The sequence below is a fragment of the Bombus bifarius genome, unplaced genomic scaffold (assembly GCF_011952205.1).
Source record: "Bombus bifarius isolate JDL3187 unplaced genomic scaffold, Bbif_JDL3187 scf7180000008395_frag, whole genome shotgun sequence".
Lineage (NCBI taxonomy): Eukaryota > Metazoa > Arthropoda > Insecta > Hymenoptera > Apidae > Bombus > Bombus bifarius.
This window is the reverse complement of record NW_022884636.1, coordinates 28103-42125: the sequence shown is the minus strand read 5'-3', so window position 1 is coordinate 42125 and position 14023 is coordinate 28103. Positions and strand designations below refer to the sequence as shown.

Below are 14023 nucleotides of genomic sequence, written 5' to 3'. Positions count from 1 at the left end.
AAAATACATTTTGAAAGTGGACGAATTAAACTATTCTGTGGATGCGGCAGCAATTTCTGAAGAAAAATGTTATTTAAAATAATCCTATTTTTTTTTATTGAAACCAAACAACGGTTATTGTCTTGAATCAAAAAACCTTCCTTACCGCATAACATTGCATCTCCGACAGTCGTCTTGAAAAAAATCCTTTTTATATAGGTATTTTTTGTCTAATGTGAGTCAGAGGCACCTAAGTTCTATTGAGTAATTTTGAAAATAAAATTTAACTCGGTTAAATTTGCAACGGTAGGTTTAATATGTTCGAAATTTAGGAAAAAGCATGACTTAAAGAGTTATTTCCTGTAAGTTTTAACAAATGAGGTCCATCATTAGAAAGAAAAATTATTGTTACGACCGTTCGCGGAGAAACGCGGTCGCGAGGAAAACGCGTCAGCGAGAGAGTCGTTCCTCTGTTTCGATTAAGATAACAGAGGTAGTTTAATGAATTTAACACTGTTTTAACGGGTTAATATAAAATAGTAAATTTGACAATAATATGATGCCACAAATTGTTTAACAATGAATACAGTAAATATGTTACAGAAAGTTGACCCGACTTTACGATATCTCTCAATGAATTTGTGGCGAATGAAAAGAGAGTCGTGCGTTTCGTCCCGAGACTACCGGTGGACTCGTCAGTAAGGCCATGCCCGGTAGTCCCTGCCTTAGACGTAGAGGGAGTCTCGCTAGGTGCGGTATTTGTATCAATCGCTCGTATATTCGACCGCTAGCGAGTTAGACAGATAGACTCGTTGTCGTCATAGCCCTCTAGTGTTGGCGGTTGGTACCAGCGGATCGCCCGGGAGGTGTTGCGCCGCTTTGATGCCTCGACCTGTCTGCGTCCTATTGATACCGATCCGCCACAAATTCGTTAGATTATGCGACTTTAATTTTAATCGTCAGATCTCTCGATGTATAACGTTTGACTCTTCAGAAGGGACTGATTGCTCTTCGATCATTTCTTTGTCTTCTCTGGGAGACGACCCCCATGTAACGTCAATTCACATTAGAGACCAGGCCACACACCACGGACAGGATGGCACCCAGATGTCTGCATATCCTTGGTGCGCACCCTCAATAGTCTTAAGTGCCCACCAGGAGCCTTGGCATTTTCATAGTTAAGGTCCTTCGGACCAAGCGAGTATTTCCTGTCTTAGATTTCCCTTTACGTTTATTGTCTACCACGTGTTAGCTTAGAAAGTTGGTTTTCTCCACATCTGGTATGTTCCGTTCGCAACTTTCTCGCGAGGGCGGCTAAAACCCTTCCTGGTCCACCAACCGTCTTATTATCCAATCGGAGACGGTGTCTACTGCCCTCACTTCCTTAACCAAAATTGTCATCAACAAATCCGATAGTCCCGTGTCCTTAGACACACCCACCCCTAGCTTTCCTCAGACACAGTATCGTCGGTAAAACTTCACTTATTCTGTATCCTTAGAATAGTCAACATATCTATGTCGGTCTCTACTCTTATAAGTCGCGTACTTAATGTATTGTTGTAACTAAGTCTTACATAACGTGGTTGGAGTGAATTGTGATTTATGTTAATTCAGTGCGTGTTACATTGTGATTGCTGAATTTATAATAAAGGTTGATTAAAACCAAGTTAATAATTGTGTTACGACTCAACTATATTTTATTTTCACCAACCAACCCAAAAATTACGTGACACGCTCGTAGATACATTGTATATGTTCCGTAGGGCAGATAAGACGATCTGCCTGCGACTCTGTAGGACCGCGAGCGACGGTTAGAAATACAGCCTGTGGCGTAACAATTATACATCGTTACCAGATGAATGTACGGAACAAGGCTTTTGGAATTTCTCTGCCCAGGTACTGATTCATTTAAAACTTTACTATTAGTTGGTGCAAATCACAGGTAAATGCGACAACAATGCAGCAATGCTTTGTACAATTGAAATATGACGTCGTTTATTCTATCCTTGACCAGAAATTTATCGTAATGATAGAAAATAATTATCTTTTAATTATCTAACAGACCTCCGAGAATAACAAGTCTCACAGTTTTGCGAATTTGTGTGTTCCTTTTGTGTATTTCCATCCTCTGAGAAACGTATACGTGGCTGAAACAACTGATGCTTTTCGTTTCATGAGAAATAAAACGTTGGATAGAATGCCTTGGTGAACTATCATCTGAATAGCTCATTTTCTAAGCGTTGATAAAGCTGAAAATGGATAATGATTCTTTCTCAAAACGTGATAGGCTTCTGGACTCACGGTGCTCAATATTATGGCAGTACACATGGTTGCCATACTCCACTTGACTCTTTTTTTTTATCATTTATTAGAACATTACTGAAAACTCTCAACGCGAGAATTGATTGTAATTTTAACAAATAAATAAGAAAAAAATTTATTAGAACATCTATTTGTTTTTTAATGAATATCCTCTTCAAAATATTACGTACATTTTCTTTGATTATGTTTTGTAATTTGAGATGTTCCTCTTTCTAATCGATTTAATTTTATTTCAGCATTTTGTTTTCTGTACTCCTTTTCTTCAGTTATTCGTTTAAATCGTTTGTATCTTTCGTTTGACATTTGAAAAAAATACAAATTATTAAGAAAACTTTTTTTTTCTGTTTATTGATAGGTTATAATACTATGAAAACGTTGTAAAAAGGTCAAATTTTATAACACCCTAATTTCTTTAGAATAAATATCTTTATTTATTTAAAGTAGATACTTTACTACACATTACACAAAATTAATTAGAGTAAATTTTTGTGATTCTCGGCTAGCTTGCTCAGAAGATGTATCTCCATCACTTTCTATCGATGTGTTAATTACATTAGTTGTAATTGTATTGGGACTGTTTTCACTGGTGAAAAAGAAATTTTAGATAGAGTGAATATATTATATTATATAATATACAATAGTACTAGTAGCATATATTAATATCAATAATTGACAATTTGCTAAATAAGCTGATTTTTCTTTGTATTTTCAGCATGGAGAAATGTATAGAGCTTATACGAGCTACAGAAATGTAATTAATTGAACCATTACAAATACATAGAACAAACAAATACTCATATATTATAACCGTGAATACCATTTTGAATGTTAATTTTTTTATTTTAGGCTTCCACCCATCTGAAAGCGATTTCCTTATTTTTAGAAAATAGAAAGAGAAAAACACTCAATGACAAACTTACTAACATTACACATGATATATCTAACTATTTATATGTCGGAGATGAAAGGAAACCGGAGCCTTTCCTTTGAAATTTTGGGAAAATCCTCTAATACTTTAGCCTAGATTCTATCAGCAGTAATTAAGCAATTGTTGTCATTCAGTCTGATTGTAATTGTTCGAGGTTTGTGATAGTGAGCTCGAGGTAGTTGGGCTCGAGGCGACACAACTGATCGCCGAACGTAGCCACGGTCAGGGGATGGACGTTTTACCTGACGGAGGTGTGGATTGGTTGTATGGTTCTCCCTGGAAATGTGGTTGTGCTGACATACGGCCTCAAGAACGGGCCTAGCCACGTGTGATTTTACCTCGGAGGTGCCAATATAATGGGACACACGTTGTATTAATAATGAAACTCCAGGCAGAAACTGCCTAGCAACGGCGATTGGAAGTTTCTCGATGCTTCTAATGAGTATAAAACAAATGAACGCAATTGTAAAGAGTGGAAAGTTTTCATCAGTCTGGCGTGCGATTCGTGCGATCGCCTTGGAAAGTTACACATCTAGCAGTTTATACCGAGCGTCCCAGCAATAGTATTTTGTGCTTGAAAGTATTCTACGCTTAGTAAAGAGTTATCCTTGACCGTGGATTCGTTATCGAACCCAAGAACATTATCAATTGCATCTTGCGTATTTAAACACCACGGTTGTTCGTTAAACTTTGTAAAAGTCATTTTTGTACCTGTAAATATAATCTCTGTTGTACAAAACGATGTCTAATTTAATTATTGCAATTAACTTTATACGGAAAGTTTTTTCTATAAAATCAAAAATGATAGAGGTACTATATGGTTCCCATTTAAATGTCCCGCTTTGTATATTCAAGATAGTGGTCAGATGGCGCTCTTGTCACGTAGGAGACACAAGAAATCACGAAACTGACAGATCACCGGTGATTCCTCGCGTCGCAGTTCGACCGTTTCACAAATAAGGTAACGAATTGAACTTTAGACACAGTAGTAAAATTTATTGTACGAATCCAACAGAGTGCCGGTTCAGAGTGTTAGAACAGAGAATGTCGAGAGCTGATTTTAGCAAGGTTTATATACTATGGGTTTGGCTCTTATAGAGGGGGTGTCGCCGGGGGTGTCGCCCAAGCCCAGGTCAGAGATCGCCATGCTGTTACTGTTTTCTGACACTGGAACACTCTCTACGTTGTCGTTTCGATGGTCCGCGGGATGTTCGTTAGATCCCCTTGGATTTCCTATCGCAAATTTATGGCTCTGTGACACTCGCTTGGTTCAACCGCCATGACTACATAGAAATCTTTTACTCTCCTACAGAACCACGGTAAAATATACAACGTACTATATACAACGATATAAAGAACACAGTTTGTTTTCCTTCCAAATAAATTAAAAAATGTTTGCGTCTTGTTTGATGTTTTCACGGTTGCAGGATACAATATCTTTTTAAACGTACATATCCTTTCATAAAACTAGCATTTAATTCTACGGTAACACAAACTTAGTTCTCAGATTTCTACTCGGAATACTACTAAACTTTTACGTCATAAATGTAAATTGCAAAGTAATTAATAAAATATAAAATATAATACATGTATAAATATAAACGTAATCTAACGTTATCTACATGATATAAATATCTATATTACCATTTTTCATTATTAGCTGTATTTTCGACCAGTTGCGGGGAGACGCGCTCGAGAGGAAACTCGTCAACGGGAGTTGTAAATTCCCGTTACGATTGTAATAATCGACGCCGCGAACAGATCGATCCCCTGATTTCCGTTGAAATAATAGGGGTGATTGAGGTGGTATAACGCTGCGATTAACGGGGTTATAAACTATGTATTTCCAACAACTTTACACAAGATAGTAACGCCGATGCGTAAGATGTCAGTGAAGAATAAATGGATTACTCTTAGATGAGAGAATCAGTGTAGAGGTGATGACTGATCTGAAGACAGAGCTCGAGTCCTGATAGATATGTTGTCGTCGAAGAAATCTTGAGGTGATTAGTCTGTTAGAACTGAAAGATAACTGAACCTCCGCTCTCATGTAATTACGGAGGAAAGCTCGGTGTGTGGGTATTTTTTGAACGAAGGAAGCGGATTCGTTGTTCACACTTTTCGTTATGAAAATTGAGTGTAACGATCCGCGATACCCATTGGTTATGTCCAGCGTTAATGAATGAAGATAGGAGGAGGAAGCCTCCTACCAACATGGTTCATGGGCGACCTTGTTTATGGAAAAAAGCAGCTTTTTCGTAAACCATACTCCACGTAAACCTTATTCCATCCATCGGTCAAGATAATCACCAGATGTCTCAGCATCCGTAGTCGGACCTGCAATAATCCTAAGATCCGTCATAAATTTTAGCATTTTTTACAATCAAGGCTCTTAAATTCCTCAAGTATCATTTAAGTAACGAGAATTTACGACTCTCGTTGGCGCATTCTACCATGAACGCGTCACTCCGCGAAGCGGACGAACAAGTCTATCTTTACTGCGTGTGACGGTAAATCCACATCAATATATTCTTAATCGTATGCGCTCGGCATTTTAATTAGCATAGGTTACTTTTAATGGACTCTGCACCTGCACACTGAACCGCGCGCATGTGTTTATAGCCGATATCAATGAAGTGTGTGGTAGAACAATGAGCGGCCTTGTGTTTCTTTTCATCGATTGTTATGTGTTTTCTTTTGTATCTACTTTCCTATAATATCTATTTGTTTATCTCTCATCCCTGTGAATTCTGTGGAAGGCATAAATCTGAAGGAAGGGCGAGGGCCAATACTCTTGATGTCGACAAGTGATGATTGCGACGAAACACGCAAATGTCATACACTTGCGAATATAACGCCTATCGTAATAGCAGAAGAAGGATTATCATCTACTTGCAATAAGCCTGCTATCGCGAATGAGATTCGTTGCGTGATTAAAAATGTAGTAAGTTGTGGTGCAGATATAATCAACGAGAAATTTGTAAAGAAGGCGATAACAAAATAAATGTTCGAGAATTCAATAACATCATTTAAATTATTGTAGTAATTAATGATCCGATGATATTTTTGATATATATTGTATTGATAATGATAATTGACAATTAATAGAAGACACAATTAAATATACAATGTCAAGGAATCTACAATCGCATGTTACTTGTTGTTATTTCCACTCTGTGTTCTTTACCAAAGATCGAACAACAATGCGACTTCACGATAGTAGATACCGACACGTGTGTCACAGGGCTTTAATGAATTTCGGCGTGAAGCACCTCAAGATACACATACCTTTAATAACATCACCCTCTTACTGAAACGGAATAATGTCATGCATTAATGATACGATTAACATTTTTACTACCAAAACCAAAGTAGAAATACCTTTGAATCATCTTAAGGCGTGAAAAATTGACAGCAGTTGACTTTTTATCATAGATTGCTTCTACGTTTACATTTTAATGATATTTTCATTACGTATAAGTTTTTACTGATTAAGATGAAGGTGAAAATGTTTGAATTGCTAATTGCATCTCATACGAACGATCTATTGTGGTGGCATTGAAAAGAAATAACACACAGTCAGTGTAAAAGATATTCATACAATAACTAACTGTGACAAAAATTAAAATTATGGTAGAATATCGTTTAGTAAGAAATTTTTTGCAAATGAATAATGTTTATATATTCTTACAGGTCTCCAAAGTAATTTAAGAAAAAATTCCTGTTACATATTCCTGTTCTGAATATATTAATAAGAATCTAGCTAATGATATAAATGTATGTGTAATATATATTCGAACAGTTCGCGGTTCATAGGATAAAACGTATATAAATATTTTTAAGAATAATCTGCATCAATGCATAAAAAATGAATTTGGACGGCAATTTCGTCCTGATACAAGGTAACTATCCAAAGCGCGATAATAAACGATATACAATGATATGCAACACAATGCTAATACACGATCGTTAATTTTGTATCATATTTGGAAACACTTAAAAATAGCTTTATAGTACAAACATTATTGAAAATATATGGGACCACCTGAAACGAAAAATATCGAGTCACCATATTTCATCAAGAAATCATTTAAAGGAGGTTTTTTTATGAGAACGAAAAAATATTTCCATGACAGTTTGAAGCCATAAAATCAAATGGAAACTTCCTACTAACAAGAAACGGTGGAGATCGGTTAGATTCTGAATTTGATAAAACGTTGTAGATTTGAAAGGCGGCGCATAATATTAGACTCGTATCTTTTTTAGCTGCGATATGCCTAATGCTAATGCCTAAGAGATTATTTCGGAAGCAGTTAAATGCAGATAAAAATTTGTTAATACAAATTTCACGATGTCCAGCGTATTGAAAGAAACCTCTCTTGTTAATCACAAGTATTCAAAATTGTTTGAAGAAATTACGCTAGTCATGTTCATTTGAGAGATTATGGCAGCAATACATATGACAAAAAAAATTGCATTTTTATTATCAATGCTACGACATGTATATATATGGGTTCTAATTAATGTAAATATCCTATTTATATTCCGATATTTCATTTTGTATTTATTACGCATACGACCGAAATCAGTGTCGCCGACGATCAACGGTACAAGCATTTTCACTGATGATTTGATAATAGTAGTGGCCGTGGATGCTATCGTTCGAGAATGTTTATTAGAACTAATAAGGATTACGATTTTTGTACATTCATATTTTTACTAATCTGATTACTACAAACCAATGCCATTATATATGCATATTGCTATATATCGCATTTTTAATTTTATTACATTCGAAGTCCAATATTGTGGAACCTGAAGAACGAGGTGGTCCATGAGGAGCAGGTCTGCGTTCTGTCCGCAAGAACACAAATGTTTAATTAAAAAATTGGCGAACTGGTCAACAATGAGGTAGGCCGTAAGCAATCATACATGCAATAGATTGAGTTTACGCCTGTGCATTAACATTAATACAATTTGTTATGGAGTCACGAACGTAAAAATCGCAAATATAATGCACTTGTTATCGATGCAGGTACATAATTCCATTCTTGATTAAATCAAAATTAAAATTATCGCATGCAGTCTTTCGCGAACCATAACCCTGATATATCTTGATCGAGGATGTTACTGCATTGGTTATATGGCACAAAAGCGTAGTTGCATTATAAGTAGCATCCGATGGCAAAATTTGTTAAAATTATAAGTTTTGTCTCACATTCGCCGATGATCGATTTAAAATATATTATGTAAACACTTTAACGAATATACATGAGTAAAGGCGATATTTAATCTTGTTTTTAGGAACACATGGTCGATTTAATCTTTGATATGGATTTAAATGCCGTAATATTAAGTTCTGGATCGCCAAGTTTTTCACTTAGTTGCTGAAAATATATTGTGAATAACGCCAATTTAAGGAGTGGAAGGAGTAGTTTGCGAACCATATATCCCTGTGCTTGGCTTCATTTCCTTACACGAACGAAAATATGTCAACTCGAGCATAGTGCAGAACGATTCCAAATGAACGATGCATGGTTAGTAGCTTACAAGTCGTAGAGAAGCAGATTACGGGATTCGCAGACGTAAATCATCCTGCGAGACGTTTTTTAAGAAAAATCATAGATTGAAAATCAAATCTGTGTGCTCATTAAAATCCGTAACGTCATATCGTAAACTGCTCCAGGGTGTTTTCGAATTAAGAGGATTAGTATTTCCTCTGAACCTTCGCCTTCATAAATAATTAATAAACAAATATACATGTAAACAATTTTTTTGCAAGTTTACACATCGTAGGAAAATCACACACGCACTGCGGTGGCCGAACTGTTCCGAGATAAATCGTAACAAAGATAGCAATATTCACAGAAAAACCACGTACGCATTACAAATTTATGAGCTGTTAATAAATGTGGCAATACGCTGTCTTCTATGAATCACACACAATTTCTGTACAAATCATTGATCATTTATATTGCGATATTCACATACATACACATGAAATAAAACCCTACATCCTATTTATATCTAACTTAAATAGAAACCTACCTACTACTTATTATGTGAAATAATATTTTATTCAGCATGAATATTACAGTTAGTCTCTATTTCGTTGATTGTATCATATATTTTAACGCCGACTGGTCAAAAAACGACAAGGTTTGTGAGTAAACAACTTGAGAATCAAAGTGAGCCTTTAGAACTAATGAAGGATTCTTAGAAAAGTTTTACTTTAGAATTATTTTATTTTAAAATATATTTATTTTCTATCATCATTGTTTATTTCTCAGTAGACTTTTCAATGGTAAATTATTATTGTTAACGAATAACTATCTCGTGTCATTTGTATGTTGGAGAATGAAAGAAGTTTTTGTCATTATAATTGTGGCGGATCGGTATCAATAGGACGCCGACAGGTCGAGGCATCAACGCGGCGCAACACCTCCCGGGCGATCCGCTGGTACCAACCGCCAACACTAGAGGGCTACGACGACAACGAGTCTGTCTAACTTGCTAGCGGTCGAATATACGGACGATTGATACAAATACCGCACCTAGCGAGACTCCCTCTACGTCTAAGGCAGGGACTACCGGGCATAGTCTTACCGACGAGTCCACCGGTAGTCCCGGGACGAAACACAAACTCTCTTTTCATCCGCCACATAATATTGACATTATAATGGAAAAATGTTCATATTCAGTAAGCAGATGAATTACTTACAGCTCTGAAATCATGTTCGTATAAATACCTGCATTCTTATTAAAATTTTATAGAAAAAATAAACAATGTCATAAATGGATTTATTTAGAAAGGAGACGAATGAAAAGACAAAGTGAAAAGGATGATAAATCCCTTCCCCATATTGTATTGTATTCATATTGTCTTTGGTTCAAAAATAAAAAAGTAACGTTCAAGTAGTCAGTATACAAAACATAGTATTATCCATAACAAAATTTTTATACCGGATATTTTGGTGATCTGATGTATCCAGTGCAACCTGAAATAACCAACAATATATGTATTTATATTAGTTCCTATTTTTTTATTCGAAGATACTTTTATACGTACCTTGCTAATCGTTGACGGGCTGTTGACTGAATCTCTTGTTTTAGAACAAATTTCTTAATTCCCATCAGGTAAACTTCAACATACTTCTCTCAATTCATATCCCGTAAGTCTAGTTTGACCATATCGCTGTCGTTGAACATTTTCACCTTCCTGGCCAAATCGGAACAGTTATCCCTTTGGAAAGTTCTTTCGTGCGTGGTGAAAACTGTTATCGATGTGAATAGCTTAATGCCATGTTTGAGAAGTTCCATCATTCTGAAATATCATTTTTATTTATTATTATAGATGAAGTCGGAGATTATCCCGGAAAGATTGCCCTCGTTGTTCGAGGATCGATAGAATACATTCATTGGTATACTATTGTTTACTATTGTATACAGTATTGGTATACTGGAACATTGATTTACTACCTCGGAGTCTTAAAAAGATATCTATAAAGAACGCACGAAATACATGCGGAATTACACTCGGACCATTGTACATACATCTAGTAGCTAGGACTGAACAACCTGGATACCATAGCGTATCGTTCAGTGGCATTTCTGTGCTATATTTTTCCATAGCATTTATCATCGGACCTCATCTTGTTAATTGAAACATTTTCATTTGTATACTTATTGGAATTATACTTAAAGTAAAGTTTACTATCATCCGAGTATCTCGGGGAATATTATGGAATTGGAATAAATATTATATTGTATCGCTATTCTTCTAAACTAATGACATATTGGGATCTTCTACGTTCGATTGCGTTTCCAGTATCCAAATTACTTAAATAAATTCGAACTTTTAGAATACTCTAACATTGGAATTACATTAGTAGAAAAAAATTCGTAATAAATATTACTTAAAAGGGTTAGCGTTCCTCGTACAGTTGTAAACTTTAACTTCAAGATCACGATGTAGCGTGGCATGTCATTCAGTACATATTATCGTGTCGATTACGAAATCAACAGGCACTAAGTCCAATCTCTCCCGCCCCGTACTGCTGTTGCACATCCTCTGCCGATTAGCATAATGGTACCTGATAACATTAAATTGGTTTAGAAATTATTTGTGAATTTTGATTGCCAGAAATATAGCGCTAAATAGATAAGAGAGAATTCTCGTAATAGTGAGCAACAACAAATATAAATTATAATAATGATGATCTAGTGGAAAGCCTCTCATTTATCCTCTTACAAACAAATCGATTAACTCCACTTTCGTGAAATGTAAGGAGCGTTGAACAATTACTATTGAAAAAAATCTATGAAAATACCTGTAAATGCAGAAATATTCTGAGGTGGTATAGTGATAGGTGCGTAAGGAACTACTCTTGGTGTTTTTAACGAATAACAGTTTATTAGAACTAATCAACAATCAGAGTTAACAATTAACGATCAACAATAACATTTAACGGACAACAGGCAACAACTAACAAATAACGATAGGCACCGAGATGTCGTTCGTCGCGTTGCTATCGAAAGGGACCGAGGAGTTACACTTCTAATGACGCAAGCCAGACTGACTATGCTTTTTGTTTTTCTTCGCGCAGATCCTTCCCTTCGTAGCCCATCGATATCCCCACTCGCGTGCATTCATAAGATGTGCCGCCTGGGCTGGCACCAGTATGCTCTTTCGAGAATTCGGCGGAAAGAGTGTGAGGATATCGATGACAGATTGGGCACATCGGTGTTGCGCTTTGGTGGCGTCGCGCTTTGTATCTGGAGCCGTTGAAAAGTTCCGTGGCCCGTGCCGCCACAATTCTGTATCCATCCAGGGCATGGTTCTTCCACAGAGACTCCAATTATACTTGGCCGGACTATCGCAACTGACAGATCTTTGCACTTGCTTGTTACTATCTGCACTGCCAAATTCTTACTGAATGTGTATGTGTTTGGATCAGTTCTTAAAATTTTTTTTTCTATTTGGTTGATGGACGTTTTTCCTAATTTGTCACACATATCGATCACCTCTGAAGGTTTCAAACTCGTGCTGCAAAATCAATAATATGTGAACATATTCTTCACTTTACAATTATAAATATAATATTCGTAAACGACGGAACAACGCCTGTGTATAACTTATCCTTAAGTATAAACTTCTTCCCTGATCTCATAAGCTGTGCTAACGTGGACGAAGCTAATCGGATGGCTCAGTTCGTTCCAAAGTTCGATAACACGAGTAGTACCATTCGTATTCACATTAATAGCTGCGTGCAACGGCTCGTTGAATCTCACAGTGGCCGCGACATGAAACAATATGTTTACTTTCTCTAACTACACATTTCTATTTTCTCGCGAAGGACTTAAATCCGGTAGACTCACGCCACCTTTCACATGGTAAACTTTGGTCAAAACTGAGGGATGTTTCGCTTTGATGTTGTCGTAAATCTGAAAACAAAATAACACCAGCTCAATTCCAGAAAAGAAATTTAATCAATTTGGCTCCTGACAAGCTTAAATATTGAAAGAAACAAGAAGAATATTTACGAACGGGATCATCTATGAGCTTCTTAAATCGCTGTTCTATCGTTTCGTTAGTTTTTGGACGAATTAGTATAAAAATGGCAGCGATGCGTGTACGCAGTGATGCATCAGTTTTTCCAGTAGACCTACTCCCACGAATCCGGTCGCTCCAATCACAAGGTTCCCACTATCGGCGTTGAATTCCACGGGAGCGAGTTTGTCTTATTCAATCCTTCATTGGTCCCATTTTCATTTGTTTCTTTATTGATTGTATCCATGTCTCAGGGTCTTTACATTTTCAGTTCTAATATTTGCCATAGATTAAAATTTATAGATATTATATTTGCCATAGATTCCCGACAAACAGTGTTTAGAAAAAGTAAAGAATTATGTGACTTAACAGGCAAGAAAGTATGGAATCCATAGATATTTAAAGAAACTGTCAAGCAATCTTAATCTGTATTTGAATAAATGAAATTTCATATGAAAGTAATTTTTCCCACATCCGAGCAGTATTGTGTCCCTGTTAGTTTTGATACCGAAGGCTCTACTGTATTTCAGATTACCTGGTTGAAATTTTATTGCCACAACAAACTGACGAATGTAATAATGTAAATGAGAACTGCGGTCAATGAAGTCAACCATAACATTTAACATCATTACATGTTATATGACATATATTATATCTACATTTTTATTGTAATTTTCATATATCCTGTAACTTTATTATGTACGTATGAATGTATATATTGTTATATACTATATCTGTCATTGCATACATATATATGTGTAATATGTTTTTATATCATCATGCCTATGTATGTTATGTTGCATTATGTTCTACGGCATTTAGTTTTGTAATTTGTTTTCTGCTTGATCTTTATAATACCAAGCCTTTTATAGCACAAGTTGTTGTGATATAGAGATTTAATACGTTGAGTATTGTACACGCACATTTATATATAATATAAAAGTGAGGAAAATTGATATAATCAACTAATAACAATTTTATAAAAATACTGAACATAAAACCCTTTTAACTCACAAATGTCTATGAAACGATGTTTATATTGATATTCGAAGAGATATTTTGACGCAGCATCTAAATAATTAAAAAATATAATTATATTTATTTTTTTTTTATTAATCTTAGTCCGTGCCTTTCGGCTTTGGACGACTTCCAGATTACATCTCTTATACAGTATAATTATAAAGAATGTGATTAATACAACAAGAGAAATATATTTTATCACCATGTAGAGTATTTTACTTAAA

General features: G+C 35.7%; 1 protein-coding gene across 1 annotated transcript; it reads right to left on the bottom strand.

The window, feature by feature from the left end:
• Positions 1 to 10102: 10102 nt before the first annotated feature.
• Positions 10103 to 13026, bottom strand: LOC117212837 (fatty acyl-CoA reductase 1). The gene is given in 10 exon segments (XM_033457894.1): positions 10103 to 10227; positions 10299 to 10553; positions 10696 to 10881; positions 11146 to 11275; positions 11278 to 11322; positions 12031 to 12275; positions 12375 to 12673; positions 12777 to 12863; positions 12866 to 12952; positions 12955 to 13026. Coding segments are annotated over 10 exon segments (1485 nt in total). The 3' UTR covers positions 10103 to 10148.
• Between the last annotated feature and the right edge of the window lie 997 nt (positions 13027 to 14023).